General features: G+C 36.7%; 1 protein-coding gene across 1 annotated transcript in view; it reads right to left on the bottom strand.

Moving 5' to 3' along the window:
• The window catches only part of DMD (dystrophin), a 2165569-nt gene that overhangs the window by 1321407 nt on the left and 817983 nt on the right, over positions 1 to 26179 (bottom strand). Inside the window, exon 29 of the mRNA XM_061137756.1 lies at positions 12912 to 13073. Within this exon, the coding sequence (XP_060993739.1) occupies positions 12912 to 13073 (162 nt within the window). The remainder of the gene's footprint in view (positions 1 to 12911; positions 13074 to 26179) is intronic.

The following is a 26179-nucleotide window of genomic DNA, read 5'->3' as shown; positions in this document are numbered from 1 at the left end:
CCACATGAAGAGTTAGCAGAACTGAAATAATGCATAGAGAATTAAAGCTCATCCTGAAATATAACTAGAAATACAGGTGGGAATGAGGTATTAAATAACCCCATGTATTAAATGAAAAAAAAATTGTAGTATTCTTAATCTTAAGTTAAAGTTTAAATTTTAAAAGTGATCAGAATCACAAATAGTTTTATTGCTACTACTTATTCTAATTAATAAAGCAATTTATAATGAGAGAATGCTTCCATAAACTCTGTAATCCTTTGATATGAATTTGTGTTTTATTAATCACCATATAGAGCTACACATGTGCGTGTATCTTTCTTTTCAAAGCAGCAGCATGCACCTGTACAAACAGCCTTTATTTTGGTGCACTCAACCAACAGAGGGAAGTAGAAAGGGAGGGCCAGGAGACGACCATGGAGAAGAGAGAAATTTAAAGGATGGGAGAAAAAAGAAAACACTGAAGAAAGATAAGCAACAGTCTAAGAGAAGGATAAAAGGGACAACCAGGAAAGAGAGAGGTTGCCACTGAAATCAAGTATGTGAGAGTTTTAAGAATGAGCGAGAGGTGGACAATGTCAATTTTGAAACAGATCAAATAAGAATAAGTGCTATTAATAATAAGGGCATATTAGCTGGTCAATGAGCACTGTAGCTAGGACAGAGTCAGTGGATGTTGAAAGTAGTAATCAAATTTTCAAGGGCTGAAGCCTGATTAAGGACAAGGAAAAGCCCTTACAAAAACATTTTAAGTCAATTTTGAAGACTTCTCTCCACATGAAATGTAGGACAGTAGAATTGAACATGTATTAAGGCCATGTGAAAGGAGCCAGTGGATGAAGCATTAAAAAAAAAACAAACAAAAAAAAAGCCATGCATGGAGTTAATGTATTACAAAACACCCTGGAGGAAATGCAAGAAAATGGAGTGAAGGGCAAAAATCTATAATCAATGGGAAAGATTGACAGGTAGAGGAGTGCCACTTTTTCAGAAGCCAAAGGTAACACCTCAAGATGATTCTGCATGTGGAGAAGTGCAAAGTGCAATGCTTCCGACTTGATGCTCTCTAGGAATCAGCATAGATAAAGCTGGGTTTAAATCTCAGGGTTCTGATTTGCCACCTGGTCAACACAATACACTTTCCAGCCTCCTTCGAGGGAGGGGAGTTGGTCATAAGAACACAGTAATGCTTCATGGAAATCAAGGTGAGCATAAACTTTTCTCATCTCTAAACTTATGGGTATAATGACAAGCCAGCAATGAAGCATGGCCATCATCCGTAGGCAGAGTATCTGGGAAAATTCTCACATCTGCAGTAGACAACTCTATTGGTTTTGGTAATAAGATTAGAGGCAGCTGCTCAAGTTTTCTGCACAAATATCTGTTTATGACTTTACATATCATTATATATCATTTATTTATGAACATGAGCCCCTTGATATCTTCTGAGGATGAGAGGGTCGGTGAGGAATCAAAAGGAGAGTGAATAGTCATTGTGGAAATCGAGAAAGGAAAATGATGAGGTGAAAATTTAAAAGACATTCAGAGAGAGCAGAGGGCTGAAATTCTATACCTCTAACAGGATCTGTTCACATGTTTTTAACTCATTAATCCATTTGGCACTCAAGGTGTATATAACAAAGGAAACAAAGAAATATACACATAATTCCATCAACCTTTTATACTAGAGGGGTGAGAGAAGAGCCCTGAAGGAAAAACCATCATTATCATCATTGCCAAAGTAGACATTTGTGTGACCTTATATCTGAACAGTTCACAAACATTACTTTGATTACCTAATCAAATGAAGGTAAGTATTTACTATCCTCAACTAGAATTACATATGAGGGTAAAAATGTTGACTTATCCAAGGTAAAGTAGCAAATTCAACTCCCCTTTAAACAACTTCACTGCCTCTTAAATTATGATTTAAAAATAAAAATATTCTTCAAATAGACATTTGTCAGAAAAAAAAACATTTAATCTTATCTATATAGTTGTATTGTTTAGCTTATCAATTCAATTCAAGAAGGAAATTCTTCATCTACTATCTTATTCCACAGAGCGAGAACAAAACAATTGACCCTATTCTTAAAGAATTTCTGGGGAAACACAATGTAAAGATATGAGTAAATTACAAAGCAGAAATATGTGCAATATAACAGGAAAACTCAGGCTATGCCATAAAGGGCAAGACATATATACATTTCTACTATAGAATCTGATAAAAATTTCAAGAAATTGGCATATTTAAGTTCCATATGGCTGATAAGTTTCTTAGAGGGGTGCACACATGCTATATCACTAAGCTGTGTCTGACTCTTTGTGACCCCAAGAATTATAGTCCACCAGGGTCCTCTGTCCATCGGACTTCCCTGGCAAGAATACTGGAGTAGGTTGCCATTTCCTGCTCCAATTTAGAGTGGTAGATAAGATAATAAGAAAACAGGATCCCATTCCAGGTTGTGTGAACCACGCTAGCAAAGACTGAGTTTCAAATATGCAGAGTGTGTATAATTAGTTTCACAGAAGAACTGGATGTGGGTAGAGTAAAAATTACTATTTACAGGAGGAATTCATGTAAAGTTACTGAATCTTAAGTTTCAGGGATGGTCAGTTCAGTTCAGTTCAGTCGCTTAGTCGTGTCCAACTCTTTGCGACCCCATGAACTGCAGAACGCCAGGCCTCCCTGTCCATCACCACCTCCCGGAGTTTACCCAAACACATGTGCATTGAGTCAGTGATGATATCCAACCATCTCGTCCTCAGTTGTCCTCTTCTCCTCCTGCCCTCATCTTTCCAGCATCAGGGTCTTTTCCAATGAGTCAGCTCTTCGCATCAGGTGGCCAAAGTATTGGAGTTTCAGGTTCAACATCAGTCCTTCCAATGAACGCCCAGGACTGATCTCCTTTAGGATGGACTGGTTGGATCTCCCTGCAGTTCAAGGGACTCTCAAGAGTCTTCTCCAACACCACAGTTCAAAAGCATCAATTCTTCAGCACTCAGCTTTCCTTATGGTCCGACTCTCACACCCATGCATGACTACTGGAAAAACCACAGCCTTGACTAGATGGAACTCTGTTGAAAAAGTAACATGTCTCCTTTTTAATATGCTGTCTAGGTTGGCCTTAACTTCCCTTCCAAGGAGTAAGCGTCTTTTAATTTCATGAATGCAATCACCATCTGCAGTGATTTTGGAGCCCAAAAAAATAAAGTCAGCCACTCTTTCCACTGTTGCCCCATCTATTTGCCATGAAGTGCCAGGACTGGATGCCATGATCTTAGTTTACTGAATGTTGTGTTTTAAGCCAACTTTTTCACTCTCCTCTTTCACTTTCATCAAGAGGCTCTTTAGTTCTTCACTTTCTGCCATAAGGGTGATGTCATCTGCATATATGAGGTTATTGATATTTCTCCTGGCAATCCTGATTCCAGCTTGTGCTTCATCCAGCCCACCATTTCTCATGATGTTTTCTGCATATAAGTTAAATAAGCAGGGTGACAATATACAGCCTTGACGTACTCCCATTTGGAACCAGTCTGTTGTTCCATGTCCAGTTCTAACTGTTGCTTCCTGACCTGCATACAGGTTTCTCAAGAGGCAGGTCAGGTGGTCTGGTATTCCCATCTCTTTCAGAATTTTCCACAGTTTATTGTGATCCACACAGTCAAAGGTTTTGGCATAGTCAACAAAGCAGAAATAGATATTTTTCTGGAACTCTCTTGCTTTTTCAATGATCCAGCAGATGTTGGCAATTCAATCTCTGGTTCCTATGTCTTTTCTAAAACCAGCTTGAACATCTGGAAGTTCACGATCCATGTATTGCTGAAGTCTGGCTTGGAGAATTTTGAGCATTACTTTACTAGCGTGTGAGATGAGTGCAATTGTGTGGTAGTTTGAGCATTCTTTGGCTTTGCCTTTTTTTGGGATTGGAGTGAAAACTGACCTTTTCCAGTTCTGTGGCCACTGCTAAGTTTTCCAAATTTGCTGGCATATTGAGTGCAGCACTTTCACGGCATCATTTTTCAGGATTTGAAATAGCTCAACTGGAGTTCCATCACCTACACTAGCTTTGTTCGCAGTGATGCTTCCTAAGGCCCACTTGATTCCACATTCCAGAATGTCTGGCTCTAGGTGAGTGATCACACCATCATGATTATCTGGGTCGTGAAGATCTTTTTTGTACAGTTCTTCTGTGTATTCTTGCCACCTCTTCTTAATATCTTCTGCTTCTTAGGTCCATACCATTTCTGTCCTTTATCAAACCCATCTTTGCATGAAATGTTCCCTTGGTGTCTCTAATTTTCTTGAAGAGATCTCTAGTCTTTCCCATTCTGTTGTTTTCCTCTATTTCCTTGCATTGATCACTGAGGAAGGCTTTCTTATCTCTCCTTGCTATTCTTTGGAACTCTGCATTCAAATGGGAATATCTTTCCTTTTCTCCTTTGCTTTTTGCTTCTCTTCTTTTCACAACTATTTTTAAGTCCTCCTCAGACAGCCATTTTGCTTTTTTGCATTTCTTTTCCATGGGGATGGTCTTGATCCCTGTCTCCTGTACAATGTCATGAACCTCCGTCCATAGTTCATCAGGCACTCTGTCTATCAGATCTAGTCCCTTAAATCTATTTCTCACTTCCACTGTATAATCATAAGGGATTTGATTTAGGTCATACCTGAATGGTCTAGTGGTTTTCCCCACTTTCTTCAATTTAAATCTGAATTTGGCAACAAGGAGTTCATGATATGAGCCACAGTCAGCTCCTGGTCTTGTTTTTGCTGACTGTATAGAGCTTCTCCATCTTTGGCTGCAAAGAATGTAATCAATCTGATTTCTGGGTTGGCCATCTGGTGACGTCCATGTGTAGAGTCTTCTCTTGTGTTGTTGGAAGAGGGTGCTTGCTTTGACCAGTGCATTCTCTTGGCAGAACTCTATTAGCCTTTGCCCTGCTTCATTCTGTACTCCAAGGCCAAATTTGCCTGTTACTCCAGGTGTTTCTTGACTCCCTACTTTTGCATTCCAGTCCCCTATAATGAAAAGGATGTCTTTTTGGGCTGTTAGTTCTAAAAGGTCTTGTAGATCTTCATAGAACTGTTCAACTTCAGCTTCTTCAGCGTTACTGGTTGGGGCATAGACTTGGATTACTGTGTGATATTGAATGGTTTACCTCAGAAACGAATAGAGATCATTCTGTCATTTTGGAGACTGCATCCAAGTACTGCATTTCAGACCCTTCTGTTGACCATGATGGCTACTCCATTTCTTCTAAGGAATTCCTGCCCACAGTAGTAGATATAATGGTCATCTGAGTTAAATTCACCCATTCCAGTCCATTTTAGTTTGCTGATTCGTAGAATGTTGACATTCAATCTTGCCATCTCCTGTTTGACTGCTTCCAATTTGCCTTGATTCATGGACCTAACATTCCAGGTTTCTATGCAATATTGCTCTTTACAGCATCGGACCTTGCTTCTATCACCAGTCACATCCACAACTGGGATGGTCACTTGCCAAAAAAAAAATAAAATTATTCTCTAACAAAATTTAATTTTCTTTTATAAAGTTTTTTTTTTTTTTTCCCTTAAAGACTGTCCCCTCAAAGCTGCCTCCAGTAGCACGGCATTACAAAAAAAAAAAAAAAAAAAAAAAGCCAAAATAGTTTTAGTGATCAGTGAAACATAGGCCTTCTGATGATAAACTTCACATTTTTCCAAACAATCATAATGTTTTCAAGGTTTAAAAACAATGAGGTAAAAAATGACTTATAAACAAATGACCAAAAACTTAGCTTTTATCTGTTAAAAGGGGATGTGAAGGACCATATAACTTGTGAAAGAAAAATCTGCAAATTTTTAAGTTTCAATGCAGAGAATTACATGTACTTTGAAATGTTCATATTTATATCAAGTTCATATTTATATCAACATAGACTATTGAGTGGATGAATTTCTGTACTCTTAGAAAGGTCACCACTACTAAAACCATTAAAACTGAAAAATAAATGATGGCTGAATGTCATGTAAAACTGTGATTTTATGACAATTTATAGGCAGAATTCCTAGGAAAATTCTCATATCTGTAATGTTATTCCAGTAGGATTAGAGATCAAAATTTCTTCATCAATTAAGTATTATGCATGATAGCACAGTGACTAAATATATTTTATAAACTAAGGATAACAATACTACAGAACTTCTCAGAATATTTTCTATATTAATATGTTAATATCCAAGAGGAATATAATTCTTTGTTCAAAATATTCTTTTGATGTTTTTGGCAAAATATATCACACAAATAAATTTGAGAAATCCTACTCATGTACTTAGTGAGTATAAACATATACTCATGTACTAAATATACTCTCATGCACTTAACGAGTTTATTTAGAGATGACAATTTAATTCATTATTAAAATTATAAGATAAAAATGGATATATATCTCTACTTGATCTACTTTGGGAAGGTTGTAATCATGTACCATACTTATATTTAGCTAGCAACTTTAAAAATTAATTCCACAATTCTTACCTTCAACTGATACTCAATTTTTAGTTTGTACTTAGGATATCTTTTACTACCTTCTTTATTTAACATCACCTGATTATTATTCTGAAACTGTATAATTTAAAAATGCTTTACCACTTTAGGGCAGGCTTATTGTGAAATAGACAAGTGATTTGTTTAAATAACTATTATGGAAACTTCTATGCAAAATGGACAATCTCCCATTTACAAATTACTTTTAAAAAAGATCAGACAGTGATAAAAATAACAGTTAAAAAAACTTTTGTAATATAGAAGAAAATATTGAGAAATGATAATTTCATCCAAAGGATAATGATTTCCAAAGTTAGCTACCAGATTTCTAAGATCTGCTAAAGGTCTAAAGACTGTACTATCTCAGTTCCATGTTTACTTAAAATACGTATCTACCAGGGTATGGATGGTAAGTGTTTGAAGAAAATAACTGATCATGTGAAACTCTCATCTTAGCTTCATATTAAATTAGTAATTTCCAAAATAAATAAAATGAAAGGTAGTAACCAATGCATGATACTGATTTGGAACCTCCATGTATTCTCTAAAAGGAACTCAATACTGCTCAGGATCACTAGACATTTTCATAAAAAAGGGAAATAATATAAAGCAAATTAAATAATCATACCATTACCAAAATGAGACATTTGATAATACAGAAATTATGTTCACAATTAGCACTATATATTGAAAGCAAGAAACAACAATGGACATGAAAATAGCCATTTTTCCATTAAATATGGTAAAGGGCAAATTATAAAACTAAAAATCAAACATTAATGACATTTCCAATATAGCACTTTACAACTAACTGAGCAGAGAACAGGGCTTTTTATCATGATTTACCTCATCAGACCATTCTCATATATCAAATTAATGACAGAAAATGGCGAGCAAAATTAAGCTGTAACTATTTACTGGAATAAAGGAAACTTTATGTCAGATAATTGTTCAAGCTTTTCTCATGTCAGATAAAGAAAATGACTCCAAAGAAAATATTTCAGAAATAAAAATATTAGATGTCATGTTAAGACTACAAATGGAGAAATTTAATAGTTACGTGAGTAATTTTTAAACAAACAGTAATTTTGATATGGCATCCTCAGGATGGTGAAATGGCCACATACAACACATACTCACAAAATTGAAGAAATAAAATGTACTATAGGATCTTGGATAGTTTGTACTTTTAAAATGTGGGACATGGAAAGAAAATGTAATTTTTCACATCTTCTGCAACTCTTGCTTGCAATTATTTCCCACAATATTAAACATATCAAAATAACAATAATAGCCATTTTATATTGGGGAGTAACCAGTTCTATATAGTAATATACATAGGCAGCATTTCAGTGTCAGAACAGATTTAAAATCCATTGCATTACTTATCATTGTATCTATATTGCTGGGTAAAAAGAAAGGAAAATGTGTGTTATGGTTATGTGGAGTTTAATATCAGAGCCCAAATATCTGTAATCACGCTCCATTTTATTGTTCTGTGATTAAATCATTTCATTATTACATTATTCCTGGGTGAATTTCCCTATACGGGTTTATGCTGTCTAGTTCATAAATCGGTGAAGCAGTCTGTAAAGTTAGACTGTTTTGAGTCATCTGGCAATCAAATGCGCCTATTTACACTATAAAATTCTTTTTTATTTCATAATGAAATCATAAGCTTAATCTGATAGACCGAAATTTGCATTTAGGTCTTTATTTTTTAAGCAATGACTCTGAGAATTTTGGAATGCTTTCATTTAAACAGAGCCAAATATATTTTAAGTGAGTGAGAAGATTTAGCTTCAATAAATACAGGAAGACCTCAATTATGAATTATTTTGATGTGCAGCTAATGCAATCATCTATAATTAACAGCTTTCTTTAGTGAAAAGAAGATCCCTCTTTTCTATTTATTGATACTAAGTTTTAACCATATTTTAACTGGGATGGAAAAAGAGATGGTAGGAAGATATCTGCTCTGTAGAGAAACTGGATTACCCAAAAGTCCTAGCTTGATGAGCGAAATACAGGAGCACTTTTCTATGCTGCCTATGAGGTCCTCTCCTTTGGTAGTCATTTATGTTTTCCCTAAATTGTTCTATTTTGCCTCTCTACTCAGGAACATAAATCTACTATGTGAGATATGAGGCTGCAGAAGATGCAATCAGGAATCTGCAGGACAAAAAAACTGAACAATTTAGCAATCACAGTCACTGTTAAACAACCCCAATGCTTCTTGTAGTAATCTAAGTAAAGGGGTCACATTCTCCTCTATAAAACATGTATCTTCAACACATAATGATGTGGAGCATTTCAACAGGTACTCAAGTTAGATTGTTCTTACATATTGGAGACTCAAACTATGAGATTACTATAAAAGGGAAAAATACAGATTAAAGTATCTGTGTAATCTTAATAAGTACACAACATTTACTTGGCTATTTAGACATAGTTATCACAGCTCCTACAATGATTTAGAGATAATATCCAAGCTAACTGGCACATTAACATATGTGGAATTAGAAAAAAAAAAAAAGATGACTAAGCTAAGTTCCTCTTCCTCTTAAAACATCAATAAAGAAAATTCTACTTGTCTAAGTTCATTCATGCAGGAGTTCTCAGCTATATTATCTGCCTTCACTTATTTCTCATAAGATTAAAGAAACAAGCAAGATAGAAGTCACCAATGTCTGATTTCCACCCCATCTTCCTCACAGTGAAATCGTGACTCAGCCATAGGTGAGAATGTTTGTCAAGCAGTGCTGAGAAACGTGATGTGGCGGGGTGTGGGGGGGGAGGTGGGGAAGACTGGGACTAGTCAGCTATTTTCTAAGTTTTCAACCTTAGATACCTATTAGAATAACTTGGGGTGGCAGGGGGGTGGTTTCCCAAAATTCTGATGACTGAGTCCACCTAGAGATTCTGACTTGATTGGCCTGCCATGCAAAGCTAAGGACTTGGATTTCTGCTTGCAGACCTTAGGTGATAAAACTAAATCTCTGTGTTTTACCATGTTCTTCAGCAAAATTAAGGAGTAAACAACTCTATTTATACCATGTGCTTCTCTGCAGTAATCCGATTTGATGATTATATTCTGTATAGTTGTTTCAAAGAAACACTCATGGGGTTTTTATATTTTAATCATACTATTTTGAAATATATCTTCAAATTTTTGATTTATGTATTCAGATAATCAATTTCTGTATCAAGAAGAGCTTCCCCATTTGACATACTATTTGAATCAATAATATGTCATCTTAATTTTATACTTGAATAAAAGCCTCTCTTTAAAGAGGCTGGCATTTTGATGCTGCGGTCATTCAATTTAAGAATGTGGTTTTCTTAAGAATTATTTTTTTGAAATAAAATACTCCAGTCAATGTTTGCCCTAGCAGGATGTGGTTTTACTTTCTAACAGGCTAAACTTTACTCCTGAAGCTCCTGGCACTAAATAAAAAAATAAAATATTTTTAATCTGGTTTAGAATCAGAAGGCCCAGTTTGCTCATCATGAAAGATAATTGGTCAATGAATATGCAGAGGCAGTGGGGAGCTCCTTTATGCTCAAGAAAGTGACTTGATCTACATTTCCTTTTATATAAAAGTATGCCTGTCAAAATATTATATACATTGCACCCATTCCCTTATTCCTGATTTTTTTTTTTTAATACCTGAGAATCTCCAACACTCTTAAAAGGCTGAAAAAGGAAGACTCTTTTTTAACAGATTTAAATTTAGTAGTAAAACTACCAATGCACCACACGGTGGAGTCAAACATCCACAAATCTATGTGGCCAATATGTGACAGGAAATCTGAACAGATATATGATGACCAAATATGGCAATGCCATTCATTTTGTCCTGCTTTTCAGTGATGTGTTAAAACAAGTACTCGGTTTCTGAAAAGGGAAAGCTAACCCCATTAATCTTTTAATTAGCAATGAAACTTTATGCCAATTTATAGAAACACATTGGGTATGAATTTTCATTTATACAAAGCCTTACATTTAGCCTCATTATATAAGCTTAGAAAAAATGTCATTTTGGTGGTATTCTTAGGAAGTTCTTTGTCTGACACTGTGCTTAAGTTCTCACTTCACAGACAATCCCTTTATTCTCTACTTGTTTCTTCCAGGGGAGATTCAAATTGAGCTTCAGGAAAGGCAATCCCTGAAGTAAATCTGAATAGTTGCTAACTCTGTTCTGGAAAACAATTCACTTTGATGTCATCTTAAAATAAGGCTTGGAGGGACTTTCCTGGCAGTCCAGGGGTTAAGATTCCACACTTGCAATGCAAGAGGCACGGGTTCGATCCCTAGTCAGGGAACTAAGATCCTATATGTGGCATGGTGTGGTAAATAAATGAATTTTGGAAAAGAGTGTTTCCATAGCTTTTGGGTGTCATACATTTTATAATATATTACCATTTGGGGAATTCAAAGTTAAGATCATCTTGAAAATACAGGTGCAAACAGAAATGTAGGGAAAATAGATTTGAACTTGTTAGTATTCTAAAATCTCTTTTTTCAAGTAGATTTGAAATTTCCTAATCTGTGTGCTGTTATCAACAATATTTTGAACTGCTATTAATAATCTTTTATCATAGTTTTTGAGAAAGTAAAACAAAAATCTTTATGTTATTAAACTGGCATGTTATATTCATGTTTATGGAATCATGTATTCATAAGTAAATAAACAAACATTCAGGGTCAACAACCTTTTCAAGTAAACAATATTTTTTTTCTGAAAGTTCCCAATTTTTACCTCAGACACTAAGAACTTTTGCCAATCTCAAATTTGCTACTCATAGTTTCATTCTACCAGCTTGAAAAAGGAACTACATTTATTTTATAGTATAACTGATTTTAATATTTATACTGAACAGTATTTTTCCTTAATTACATTCAAAAAAGTATGAGACATCTTTAATCAAACATTCTTCCAAATTCATGTCACTAAATTAAACAAAATAAGCAGTTCTACTCTGCCTTTAGTTTATAATCATGTAGTTCTTCTCAATTCAGTAAAAATTTCCCATTCCTATCATGCATTTTTCTAAAGCTTGCCTAAAAAAGTTTGTATGTGGCTCAAGTTAAAAGGGTATTCAAAATAGATAATGCTGGAGAACTTGACAAAACTAGGTAAGTTTGAAGAAGTATATATACCAGGGAGGTTACATACAGCCCTAGTGGAAACCTATCATGAGGATTTTATCATCAAAAACTTCCCCAACTTCACTTTCTTCACCTCTTGTTACAGCAGTCAATGAGGAATCCCACCACTCTAGACTTTTTCAGCCCATCCAAACTACTTGTACTCTATCCCATGTACTCAAAGAGTTTCTCGGTCAAACTTATACAATATGGTAAACTAACCCATGCTATTATGTTCACTGATGCTTTGAACATCCATTTAACTGTGATTTAATGCGCTGTAATGGCATCATAACCATAATTTATAAATCTAGTATTTCATAAATCCAAATTTATTTTAAAGTGAAAACATTCATGTATTTCCACCAATTAGTGGGGAGAGGGCCTTGGGGATGTTATCCCTGTGTATTGGGTTCCTAATATATACATATGATATGAAAATTAGCTATGTTACCTTACTATCAGAAAACTCTAAAGACATTCATATAAATAATACTTATGATATTTTACAAACAAGCAAATGTTATTTAAAAATAGAAATACAGCATTATTGTCCAAGTTGAAAATTAATATGAATATAGCCTAAATTTACTCAGTATAAATTTGACTTAGATTTATTTTCATTACTATTTTAACTCTGATTCTAGAAAAATTAGTTTAATACATTTCATAATTCAGATTGAATAGTGCTAAATATATTGTATGTGAGTATGAGTATAGAGAATATTAGTATTAGTAATAAAATGTAAATTTATATCTCTAATTCCTTGTTATTAACTACTTGCAACACATTAAATGTAGAATATAGGTTATAAGAATTTTGATTCCAGGATAATGAAGGTGAGTTGATAAGAAAATATTTGGGGCTGCATTTTTAATAGAAAAAATATTTTCTTTATAATTTACATTCCTATGGTTTCCCTCCAGCTAAAGTATAGATCAAAAATAGTGATAAATAAAATAAATAAATAAATAGTGATAAATAAAAATAGTGATAAATAGCAGCCTTTTAAGTGTCTATTTCTAGTTCCTCCATTACATACATTTGAAAATAAATCTTAGAGTACTAATCTAGAGCTCTTTGTCCCCTTATCTCCAAACAGTCAAATTAGTCGATCAAATAACACTCTGTGCAACTAGATGAATAAATTTTAAGTTAGAAATTCACCACTGTCTTGGTCAGATAATAAAAACCAAAGAAGCTCGTCCCAGGTTCTACTTGCCTGGGCTTCCTGAGGCATCTGAGCGGCGTCTACTTTGTCAGCGATATAAGCTGCCAACTGCTTGTCAATTGATGAGAGGGACTCCTGAATTAACTGTAAGGATTTTTCAATCTCCTGGGCAGACTGGATACTCTGTTCAAGCAACTTTTGCCTCCTCACAGCCTAAAGAAAGAAAGGAGAAAAAAAAAAAAGAAGAATCAGTCCAATGTTTACTGGTGATAGTTTTTCTGCATTCCAGCTACAAAGCAAAAGAAGCTTCTAGATTCTCCCTCATCACCTTTTTGTAAGATAGATTCCGCAGCTTCCTGCCACTCATTCAGCTCTACTTAAAAAAATGAAAATAAGAATAAGAAAAAAAGAGCACACAAAACTACATCAGGAATCTCTGCAGGACAAAAATCACAGTATTATGTACATCAAGGAAAGAGGCTTGGAAAAACATTAGTGAAGTCATCTCCGTCATTGCAATCTGTCGTTCTCAGGCTGAATGCTCCTCCTTGATCTCATTATATAGTTCAAGAGATTTGGTTTACTTAGAATAGGGTCATCGTCATCACAATCCAATTCAAGATAGATAATCCACTTCCACCAGTGAGACACATATACAATCTGTTCAGAATCAGCTCCTTTTCAAAAAGGGAATTTTAGAGAAACATTTGGTTATGGATTTATTTTGAATACTATTTCAACCAACTATGCGTGGTATTTTTTTCCTCCTCTTCTTTTCACAATTTGGATTATGGAAATTGCTTGTGCAATTGGATTTGTGTTACTGCTGAAGTAGAACAAATAATAAGTAACCCTAATATAGCTGCAATTAATCTTGATTGTTACTATAAGTATGATTAGGATAATTTAACACTTTTTAAGTATAAATAGCATGTGGAACAGATTGCAGAGTCTCCCTTCAAGGATTTGTTCACCTTTAAAAGAGTAGTTATAAAAGAAATGGGACAGGTAACTTACTGAGAATTCCTTAAATTATGCATCATAATCAAGAATTTTTCCTTATTATACAATATGAAGGCATGATTATCTGATACAAAAGAACCATCCTTCCCATTGAGCATGATCAGGGTTTTAAAAATAATCCTGCTTTTTTATATTACATACAGAATATTACATATGACATAAAGAAAATAAATGTTGGCTCTTAACTTTAAAAGATACTACAGATATCAATGTCCTTTAATGAAGCCAACTTGGAATATAGCATTACTCAAGTAAGAACAAAGCTAAAGGCATCTGGACCAAAGGAAAAGGAGCTGAAAGATGTGTGATGCTAAAGGAGCAAGGAAGGTCTTCTGGGTATTTCTACCTACACCATAAATCTTCAGGATTCTGTCTGAGGCTTTTCTTCCTTAACATTCTACTCATACCCTCAAATACAATTACATCTCATAAGCACACAATTCTTAACTCTATATCTCCAGTGCAGATTCCCTGCTTGTTCTCTACACTTGCATATGCATTCTCCTACTTGACTTTTCCACCTCAGTGTCCCACAGCCATCAAAATAACAACAGCACTAAATATGGGCCCACTCTCGGACCTCCCCAACTTGCTTTTCCTCTTTCTGTGTATTCTTTTTTCCTGTCTGTGTTTTATCATCATGGCCTTTATTAGCCATTATTTTAGATATTTCCTCTTCTATTATATCCTTCACCATTTTGCAATTAATGAGCCCATCAGTCACCAATCCCTTCTTCTACCTTCTAGTATTTCTTGATTCCATCCTTTTCTCCCTCACTTTACCACCATTACTCTACTTGAGGTTATTAGCATTTCTTGCCTCAAACGTGGTTACAGGACTCTTGGCTGGTACCCTGCCATGCCACTACTCATCTGCAAAGCAGATACAGTATGTTATTTGTAAAGCAACATAATAATTATCTCCTTCAATCATCCAGTGATTCCTTATTTTCCTTAGGATAAAAGTTGTACTTTTTAATACGGCTCAAAAGTTCTTTCATAGTCCCCATGGTATCTTCTACTACTTGCAGAAGCTATAGAGATACATTATTTTTAATTTCGTAGCATACACTCTATCCCTTACTTTATACTTGGCTTTAAACACACTGTTCCATTTTCCTAGAACAATCCCATGACCAACTTCCTTTTCCTGGGTAAATTACACTCATCCTTTGAGTCTTACCTTGGAAATGCGGACATCTCCCTCTCAGGTAGCTGACCCTAAAACCCTGTGTTCTCTCTTGCCCTTTTATTTCTTTCTCAGCATATATAACTCACATTGTAATTTCCCATTAACTGCCTCTACTTTAGACTGTAAGCTCTAATGAGGTTAGAGATTATGGCCATTTTATCCATCACTCAATACTCGTTCTGAGAAAAAAGGCCAATAGTTTTATGACTGGATGAATGGTATTTGTGGAGAAAACAGAGAACAGTTCAAGTAGTCTAAGACCAAAAAATTGGATTCACAGAAGAAATTTAAAAAAAAAAAGTCCACCAACACTTGGAGATATATCTTTTGGAGAACAGATCTTTGTTACTTTTGTTATTATTAAATGTGTCAGAATAGGATAGAGCATTATTTGGGGCAACTTTAATCTATTTCTGTTAAAAATACTTGACCAAAGTCAGTGACCAAGACCTTGTCCTGTATTCTAACTCAAATACAGTTATTTTTTCTTCAGGTAAAATTTCAACTAAAGTTGCCTCACATAATCATTCAGATAACCGTGCTCATGGCTATAATCGGAGCTCTCTATTACAGACGAGAACGTCTGTAGCCTTCCCAGAGCTACTCCTGAGAAATGACTCTCTAATGATAAAACTTCTCTATTGTGACAGGTGGCTGAAGAAACTTTCCAACCAGAGCAAGTAGCAGTTGCCTACTCTGGCATTCTGTAAATCCAGTCCTTTATCTGGCTAAGGGCAAAACCAGCTTACTCTCCTGTGCACATCTGTAGAATACTAATATAACTGAATAGAATACAATATAGCATAATGTTAAATCACATATCTAGCCTCAAAATTATTTTTAGAGATCTAACTTTTTCAATTCATGAAATTCTACTGGTTGAGAGAAATGAAATGGCCTACAAGATGATGGCAGGCTTGATCTCAGGTGGTTTGTCTCTTTCCCTGCCTGGCAGTCAATAAGAGAGAGTGATTCACAGAGATCCTTTGATTATCTCAGGGAGTGAAAAGACCTGAGATGTCAATCCAAGCCTGCAGAATTCTTTGAACTAGTCATGGCATAGGCAGTCTTCTATTTCTAAACATTTTGTTAGGCCAACCCTGATAGGAGGCCAGGCCTGTGAATTTTCAAGGATTCTCGGCGCACTCAACCTGTGCTGTTTCACTGAAAGGAGTGGGAGGAAGTCCTAACCCATAACCAGATTTGTGTTGTTGTTCCAGAATACTGCTCAACTGCTGTTTTAAAATGTTATTTCATGTCTTTTGCTAATCCACTCAGCCATAAGCAGAATCGTATAGCTAGGCAAAAACAGCAAATATGAGGGGTGTTAGAAAACCATTAAAAGACTGGCAATCAACTACAAAAACAGAAAAGTAGAAAATTGAATCCTAGTAATGGTTACCAAGAAAAGACATAGTGAAAACATGTTTAATTTGGTTTTCAGAAAAAACTCAAGGAAAACTAAATAAAATCAACATACATGAAAATAAAATATTCTTATTTCCCCCAAATTGCTGTGCAATATAAAATTAAGAGGTTAATGGTTTCTGTTGGCAATGCAAAGTTGTCTCCACAGTGAATTGATAGTTCCTCGCATTCCTTTTCAAAATAACAGATTAACCCTTGTGCCCCAACCTTCACTTCAAACAGAGTGCAGCATACCTAAGAAACTGTGGAAGAATGCATTTTTCATTCTGAAGAATATATTTTTCATGAGAAATAAAAACTGTGAATTTGCACCAAAGCACATATATTTAAAATATGAATGTGCTATGCTCAGTCATGTCCAACTCTTTGTGGCCCCATGGACTGCAGCCTGCCAGGCTTCTCTGCTCATAGGATTCTTCAGGCAAGAATACTGGAGTGGGTTGCCATGCCCTCCTCCATGGGATTTTCCCAACCCAGGGATCGAACCTAGGTCTCCCGCATTGCAGGTGGATTCTTTACTGTCTGAGTCACAGGCTTTAAAACAGAGAAAATTTAGACTAATTATCCCAGTGACTTTATTTCACTAAAGGAGGTACATGTCTTTACTATAATTGTTAAGCTCACTATAAATATAACACATTTTATTTGATTTAAGATGATAGATAAACTCATGGTTGCAAATGAGTTAGGAGTGTGGGTGTTTTTCCCATTAAAATGAGACCTGAGGAAATGATCATAAAGATCTATTTCTCTTATAGTTTAGCTTTCTAGCCAGCAGCAAATATTAAGCATGGAATATTTTGAAGAATTAAACTATACATACACTCTCTCATTACAGGGAGACTGGAACCGAACTAGAAAAACATCTAGTAGAATGCAACAATACTTTTCAGCCAAACGAAGAAAATCAAATCTACATTATTGAGTTAAAGAATGTCAGAAGAGTGCTTTTGTCCAAAATTCCCTATCTGACTTTGGCTGCAAATCCCTTCTGGGTGACATACTTCATAAATTTTTATATACATATATATGTACATGTGTATATATATATGTGTGTGTATATATATAGAAACAAAAATTGCTAAAATAAATAGTCCTGAGAATGGTAATTCACAATAGAGCATTAGATAGTTTAAGGTCATAAAAATAACTTTCTCCCAATATCTGTGGGATCTATGAGTGGGAATGGGAGAAACTGTCAGTATTTTGCTTTTTTGATGGAAAAGTGGGGAAACAGGATTTTGATGCCTGTATATGATTGTGGAAAACCAAGTGAGTGAAGGAGGTTTTCATGAGGAAAACCTTGCGCTGGGTATCAGAGTAAAAGGGATCTTATGAACAGGCAGCATGGGTGTGCAAAAGATGTCCTTTGAATTCTTGGCATCTTTCATGAACCTTTGTTTCTTTCCAATGATGTAATAAATATTCCTTGGTTGCCTACTATGTGCCAGGCATCAGGGAGCTCTCAGTTATTCTTTTTAAACTACTCAACAGATTCAGGCTTAACATTGAAAAACTGACCCTTTCATTGGCTCTGAGGCAAAAAAGGGATTCTTTTTAGTGGGCTAGGATTAGATATCTGGCTTCTCAGAAATTTGGAGTAGGGATCTCCACAAGAATTATAGATTCTGGCCTGTTCTGGTTCAATTTGCAAAGAAGACATCAGACTCTTAGTTCAGACAAATTAATATAAGTATTTCTACTAAATAAAGAAAGAGGAATAGATGTCAGATGGCTGATTTTACAAAAAAAAGAAAATATAGCATGGTTTATGATCATCAGGCAGTAAATGATAAACTTATTTATTTTACTTATTTTTCTTACTTTTATACATATCAGTGAGAGCTGGATGTGCCAAACATTTTGATTTTCAGCATTTTGTTTTCCCTAAGTAGTGAAACATTTTAGCCAATGGTAAAGCTAAGCCTCATTTCTCTGAATGATGTTTGTAGCAAAGGAACTAAAAAGAAAACAAGACAAATCTATGTCCCAAGTTCTGATGCAAATAAAGGAAAGCAATCCTTGAAGTTTCTGCTTGGGGGAGAGCATTAATTGCCACCTTGAATGCTGCTACCTTGGCCAGTGTAAAACAATAGGGATTAACTAAAGAGATATGCTAAAACCAAATCCTAAACTCCTGGCTCTTCGGGAATTAATATGGAGACCCAAGAGGGCACTAATCTACATTATTTAGCAGCTGCACCACATTGCACAGACGGTCCTGATCAAGTTCTGTCTTCTGGAGTTTCAACTTCAATAGGCCTGGTAATTAATGTAACTGCTTCCTTTTAGTTTTTCTTTGTCATCTATGAAGAGGTTGTAATGTGTTCAAATGCCAAGTAGTCATTCTCAGTCTGTCATATTTGGAGCAACAGGGATGGACCTAGAGATGACCAAAGTAAGTCAGAAAGACAAATATTAAGATATCACTTATATGTGGAATCTAAAATATGACACAAATGAATCTATTTATGAAACAGACTCACAGACATAGAAAACTTATGGTTATGAGAAGGGAAAGAGGGTGGGGGAGGGACAAATTAGGAGTTCGCGATTAGCAGACACGAACTACTATATATAAAATATATAAACAATATGGTCCTACTGTAACTGTATTCAATATCCTGGCACTATATTCAATATCCTTTAACAAATCAGATTGTAAAAGAATATGTACGTGTGTGTGACTGTGTGTGTCACTTTCCTGTCCACTAGTAACTAACACAACATTGTAAACCAGCTATACTTCAATTAAAAAAAGAATATTCAGTTTGAGGGAATTACATTGTTGGGTTTGAGAGCAATTTTGATTAGCTGTTTCCTCCTGTCCTGACTCTGATTTAACTTGAGAGTTATTCTGCAGCTGCACTGTTACATCATGAACACAGTGGACTCTGTCATTTTAGATTTTTGGCCATCGCCTTCAACTGAAAACGGTAAGTGCTACGTTTATCTCATTCTAAGAGATGGGAATAAGATTTACCTCAAAAGGGTTCAGAAAAGAGGTCAAAAATGGACCTTTCCTTCATTACTCCACCAATCTCACGTATTCCAAAGTTGTCTGAAAATTTAGGAGAGGATCATAGTCACATTGAATCTATGGCCCAAGAGGAGAGTGTGATGGCTCCTGTTTACTCCTCAGGGAGACAACAACACTGGTAACTTCACCCCTCTACCCCCCAAAAAAATGAGGCTAGCTCCGAGTCCACCATTTATAGAACCTGGGAGTACAAAGTGGATGGGATGGCTTCTAACTACCAACTTGTACTATGCTTAAGTAGCTGAATGCTTTGTTTGCTTCCTGTGACTACTAAGGTGTTAAAACTGATCTGAAATGGTGACGTACTAAAGAGAAGAAGCATCTTGGACTTCCCAATGCTTGGTGTGGCAAAAGCATTTTTGGAGGTGGAAACCAAAGGAGGCAGATATGTTTTAGCTGTCTAACAGGAGCGCTGCATATGGAGGATAAGATGCCCGAAGACATGTTTACACAGCATACTTTTTCTTGTTAAAGAAATGGGAAGACAGACGAGCTCCTTTAAGACCTCTTAAGAGCCCACACTTGTACCCCAAAGAAAGCAGTGTTTATGTCTCTACTACATATAATACATGAGCACCATAAGATGCTACTTAAGAGGAGATATGTACCCACTTTCTTTCTTTCCTACTTCTCAGGCCAGTGGAGAATAATGTCACCCAGGTGGGGTAAGGGAAGCTGGTGAAACCGATCATTCTTCCCTTCCAGGGTACATCACTTCAGCATGGTTTAAGCTTGTACTGCAAACAGAACATTAAACTAAATATGAGACTGAAATTTTAAGCTGAAGTAAACTTAATTTAACCTTATTTTTTCATATCCTAGAGACCAGATAGCAATTGAATCTATTCAGGATGCCACTAAGAAAAATGAATCAGCCATCTGCTTGAAGCAAAACCATTTCATGTTTGTGTTCTATCTGGTTCAAACTATGCAGCAAACTACTGACCCCGTCCATAAATTCAGCACTTGATAAACTGAGGTAGAGGCAGAGGGAAAAGATGACTATGAGGAACAGTGAGAATGTGGTTTAGGGCAGGACAGGAAATGGTTTACAGATGACATGAAGAGACCAGTGATGAAGGGCCTAGGAACTATATGTGAACCACTGAGAAGTATAGTGGTACAGCAAAATTAGAAGACATACAAAGACAAAAAGACAATAAGGCTTTGTCTTATACAACAGTAGCAAATGACACGTGTTCTGTATTCATCTACTGACGTTCCATTTGTGGACCATTGCTACTACCAACTGCAACACTTGGTGGGAGAACATCCTCAAAGAAGTCCAAAGGTGAGGAATACCCTGGACCTTACTGTACACTTGGACCTCTTTGGGACTGAGGATAGCTGAGCATTTCATTACTTGTCATTTAAAAGGTCCATATAGTCAAAGCTATGGTTTTTCCAGTAGTCATACATGGATGTGAGAGTTAAAAGAAAGCTGAGCACTGAAGAATTGATGCTTTCGAACTGTGGTGTTGGAGAGGACTCTTGAGAGTCCCTTCGACTGCAAAGAGATCCAACCAGTCCATCCTAAAGGAGATCAGTCCTGGGTGTTCATTGGAAGGACTGATGCTGAAGCTGAAACTCCAATACTTTGACCACCTCATGCGAAGAACTGACTCACTTGAAAAGACCCTGATGTTGGGAAAGATTGAGGGCAGGAGGAGAAGGGGACGACAGAGGATGAGATGGTTGGATGGCATCACCGACTCAATGGACATGAGTCTGAGTAAACTCTGGGAGTTGGCGATGGACAGGAAGGCCTGGCGTGCTGCAGTCCATGGGGTCACAAAGAGTCGGACATGACTGAACCACTGAACTGAACTGATGGTAGAAGAAAAATGACTGGTCCCCAATAAGTTGAATGTAACATTTCTAGACGGTTATGTCTGCTTTTAACAGGCTGAGGTATATTTTTCAAGAAGAATCAAGCCAGTATTTTGCAAAAGGAATTAAATGAAGATAAAGAGAAAAGCAGAGGGAGAAGATAATTTATAGCTGGGAGAGAATTTACAATTGCTTACAATCCCAGTAACCATTAAATGCTTCACTTTGTTGCTTTTCCTTGTTTTCAAATTAGTCTGTCCTGCTTTTCCCTAAGGAAACAAGGGTCTACACAGTGTTCCTTGGACAAGAGAGATCAAATAAATAAAAACTGTTGCTTTAACCCACTGTAACTCATAAAGGTTTCTGACATAACTGCTTCTTGTGGCATATTTGTTAATGTGTTTGATAGGCATATAGGTTATAGTTACACAGATGTGCACATGTGTTTGTATACAGTGCCTTTAAATATAAAAGAATATTACATTATTTACAAGGGCCTTCTTGATTTATTTTTGCTAATTTCACTTGGTTTAAACCCACTGAGCAGAAAAACTCTAAACCCAAGTGCATGGAGCTAGCTCCTTGTAATTTCCTTTACAGAAAAAGAAAGCGTATAAACGTTAAAACCATTGGTGTGATGGTTAACTGGAACTTCGTCGGTTTTAGGTCTTTGCAGGTCACTTAAGTTCTTCTGTGACCTCTGAGGGAAGTATACTTGAAAGTAATGTTTGGGAATCGCTTTATCAATGGAACTTGACATCAGATAGCCATGACTTTCAAGTAAAGCATTGGTAGAATGGTCAATGAGCTGTACAGTAAATATATCTAAAGACATTTCTGGATTTTTGCTGCATCCATTCATCTTCATAGGTAGACAAATGAAATTGGTCTTCTGCCCTGACAGGAACAAACTAATGTATTATTTCAGCTTCAAAAAGAAAGTGATGGAAGTATAATACAGTAAATCTCAAAGGCATCTACAGAGTTCTTCTAATCCCAGTCTTTTCAAGATAACTTCAGAAGCTCCCTGGTCAGTAAAGTTTCTCTGGACCAATGGCAAGGTGCTCTTGGATTGTACATATGCTTATAATATCACTCTCAACTTTAGGCAATTAATAAATAATTGATATTCAAAAAAAATAAATATCATAGAAAATTTCTCCTGATATGGAATGGACAGAATCAGAGTCTACAGATTAGTTGGGTGAGGATTAAGACCACAAGTTTAAGTAACACAGAGAGAATGTGTATAAGACTAAAAATCCCAAACTTGTGGTAAAATCAAGTTATAGAACAAAATGATGAGTGGAGATCAGAAACAAGAGTAGGGATGGAGCCACTGCAAAACTTAATTGATTTCTGGCAACTGCTTCTGTTGCTGTCCCAGAAAGCTACAAAAGCAGTGACTCTCCTGTAATGCACATATAAGGTGCGGGGAGGCAAGGTGTCCCAAGTAGAAAACCTGTAGGTTGGGCTTGCAAGCTGAGGTGGAAACGTAATTATCCCAGTGGAGAAAGCCTCTAGGGAGCCAGAGCCTATTGAGACCAATTGCAGATAGACTGGGAATTGTGTCAACTTTTTAACTGTCTCGTAAATGAATTGGCTGTGATGGCCCTTGGGCACAGTCATGTGACAGCAGCCTCAGAGTGGAAGATCTCTTGAAGGTAGTCAAAATCTCCACTCAGGAATTCAGACTCTCAGGCTAAAGCCTACACACAGAGTTTCTGGTCTCTGGGACTTCAACTGATGTGTGGGAAATTGGTCCATCACAGTCTTGTCTACAGAGTGACTAAGGATGGCTATAAGGTTTGGCTATGAATAAAACAGTTTTCAGTCTTCAGGAAGGTGGTCTCAAACAGAGCCTCAATAATCACAAGTGGTGCTTTTCTGATGTACCTTAGTGATCTCTGTTGGATCTCTTTTACTGTGATGCAGGGCCATCATTGGAGAAGAAATGGCAATCCACTCCAGTATTCTTGTCTGGAGAATTCCATGGACAGAGGAACCTGGTGGGCTACAGTCCATGGGGTTGCAAAGAGTCGGATGTGACTGAGCAACTAACACACACATGCACAGGTCCATCATACCAGGAGCCAGTGTTCAGCTTCCCTTGAGACAAAATGCTCTCAACCCTGTTGACCTCTAAGGTCAATCACCAGTAGGGTTAAAATTCTACTCCAGTTGGTGCCAACTAGATGTGGCATCTACGAAACGTGAAAAGTATCTCTCTCTCATGGGATGTCTGTGATGACTGATCCTTTTTCATCCTCTCCATATGCATGAAGATGAACAATATTTATCACAAACAATTTGATCACAGATACTTCAGATGATCACCATGGTTCTAGAGAAGTGGAAGGGGGAGACAGAGTGTGTTTATGGCTTCCTGCCACCTGACTTATCCACACAGTACTGAAAAACACCTCATGTATAGTTCAGTAAACAGTTGTACCATTGTGCTGGAAGGTTGCTCCAAGGCTTTCAGATCTTTTGTTCTTCAAGTAGGTAAGATAGAAAAGGCTGCACATTTGTAGCAAGGGACTCCTGCTGGGGTCTCTGGCTCTGATATGATTCATTTGGCTGGGTCGCGCACCTTAAACAGCAGGAATAAGATGTAGAAAACAGCTGCTTTTGCTTTTACCTGCCAAATACGCTGGAAACTTATTGAGTGGTAGGCTGGGAGTACAGAAAGAAGACTCGGGTGTGCTGATATGGGCATGGGGAAGAAATAAATACTGGCAAAGCAGTCTATTACACTCAATTCCCTGTTAGAGACCGGGGTCGTCTGTCACTGAGTGCTCTTATGGGATATTAAGCTGGATGAAAAAGATGTCAGCTGTTTCCCAGCTTCCTCCTCTATCTCCTCCCCTCAGCGGCATTTTCTCATCATCTGTAGGTGAAATCTATTCTGCTGAAGTTGTGTGGGTTGAGAGAGGAGAGACTGGCTCTCAGGTGGTAGGATCTCACTTGGAGGGTTGTTGTATTTGTCCTAAGTCAGATAGAGCTGAAAATTGAGTTACAGAACACAGTTACCACATCCATGTACAAGGGCCTTGGGCTGTTGTGCTCAGTCGTGTCCAACTCTTTGTGACCTCAAGGACTGTAGCCCACCAGGCTCCTCTGTCCATGGGATTCTCCATGCAAGAAGACTGGAGTGGGTTGCCATTTCCTTCTCCAGGGGATCTTCCTGACCCAGGGATTGAACCCTCTAACCTGTGTCTCCTGTGACTCCTGCACTGGAAGGAGGAGTCTCTTCCAGTGGGCCACCTGGTAAACCCCTTCAGAAGGGCTTAGTGTCTTTCAAGCTGGTCCCACAAGAGTGTCTGTTTTATCTAGAATGTGGTTTAGGAGGGGAAGAGAGACAGCATATTGGGGAATATAGCAATGCGTCTTCTATACTGTCAGAAGTTTGGCATGGTTTCCTAGAAAGAACGCATTCTACTCCAGCAGAGAACTGTGGCCTTGAAGGAGAACCACTTTGATCCCTGCTTGGTTTAATTGTTCAGGAAATGAAAATGAGTATCATCTCTGGAATAAAGAGATCACTCAGCTCTAATGAGTAGTGGATGCATAGGATAAAGTTAATGGTCCATGCTGGGAATGATTCTGAGACATAGGGCCCATTAGCAAAGCGGACTGCCTTGAAACAATTCATGCTCAGCTAAAGGTCAGAAGGTCAGGACCAGCGTTCCAAATCTGAATAATCATCAGAACCCAGAGGAACTTTTCAACATACATTTCTCAGGCTCAATCAAATTCTACTAAATTAGAAATTCAAAAGGAGTCAGAGGGAATATGTATAGACTAAAGTTCCTGTAACCCTTCCATCTGTGTGATTTTGATGACTAGCCAGATTTAAAAAGAATTATCATGACTGAAATTTGAAAGAAGAGATGTCTTAAGTAAGAATTAAATAATAATAGAGAAATGCAATTAACTGGGCTCACAACAAAGAAAAGGGATGGACAGAGTACTATTAAATTAGCCAGTTCTCAACACAGATCAAAAAACATGAAAGTGGTAAGGCAGAAGTGATAAAGCACTTCTTGAATTTTATGTGATACTTTCAATGGAAACTTCATAATGAATATGTATATTCTATGGCTTAAAAAAACATATTCATGAATTTGCCAAATATTTTTATTCATCATTCCTTATATAGACTTCTCTAAGATACTACATTATAATGCAAAGAGAAGGTCTTTACTGTTCCTTCTCCCATTTCTTTCTTTAAAAAAATGGGACCTAATTAAACTTAAAAGCTTTTGCACAACAAAGGAAACTATATGCAAGGTGAAAAGACAGCCTTCAGAATGGGAGAAAATAATAGCAAACGAAGAAACAAAGGATTAATCTCAAAAATATACAAGCAACTCCTGCAGCTCAATTCCAGAAAAATAAATGACCCAATCAAAAAATGGGCCAAAGAACTAAACAGACATTTCTCCAAAGAAGACATACAGATGGCTAACAAACACATGAAAAGATTCTCAACATCACTCATTATCAGAGAAATGCAAATCAAAACCACAATGAGGTACCATTACACGCCAGTCAGGATGGCTGCTATCCAAAAGTCTACAAGCAATAAATGCTGGAGAGGGTGTGGAGAAAAGGGAACCCTCTTACACTGTTGGTGGGAACGCAAACTAGTACAGCCGCTATGGAGAACAGTGTGGATATTCCTTAAAAAACCAGAAATAGAACTGCCATATGACCCAGCAATCCCACTCCTGGGCATACACACCAAGGAAACCAGATTTGAAAAAGACACGTGCACCCCAATGTTCATCGCAGCGCTGTTTA

The sequence above is a fragment of the Dama dama genome, chromosome X (genome assembly GCF_033118175.1).
Source record: "Dama dama isolate Ldn47 chromosome X, ASM3311817v1, whole genome shotgun sequence".
Lineage (NCBI taxonomy): Eukaryota > Metazoa > Chordata > Mammalia > Artiodactyla > Cervidae > Dama > Dama dama.
This window is presented reverse-complemented; position numbering and strand designations above follow the sequence as displayed.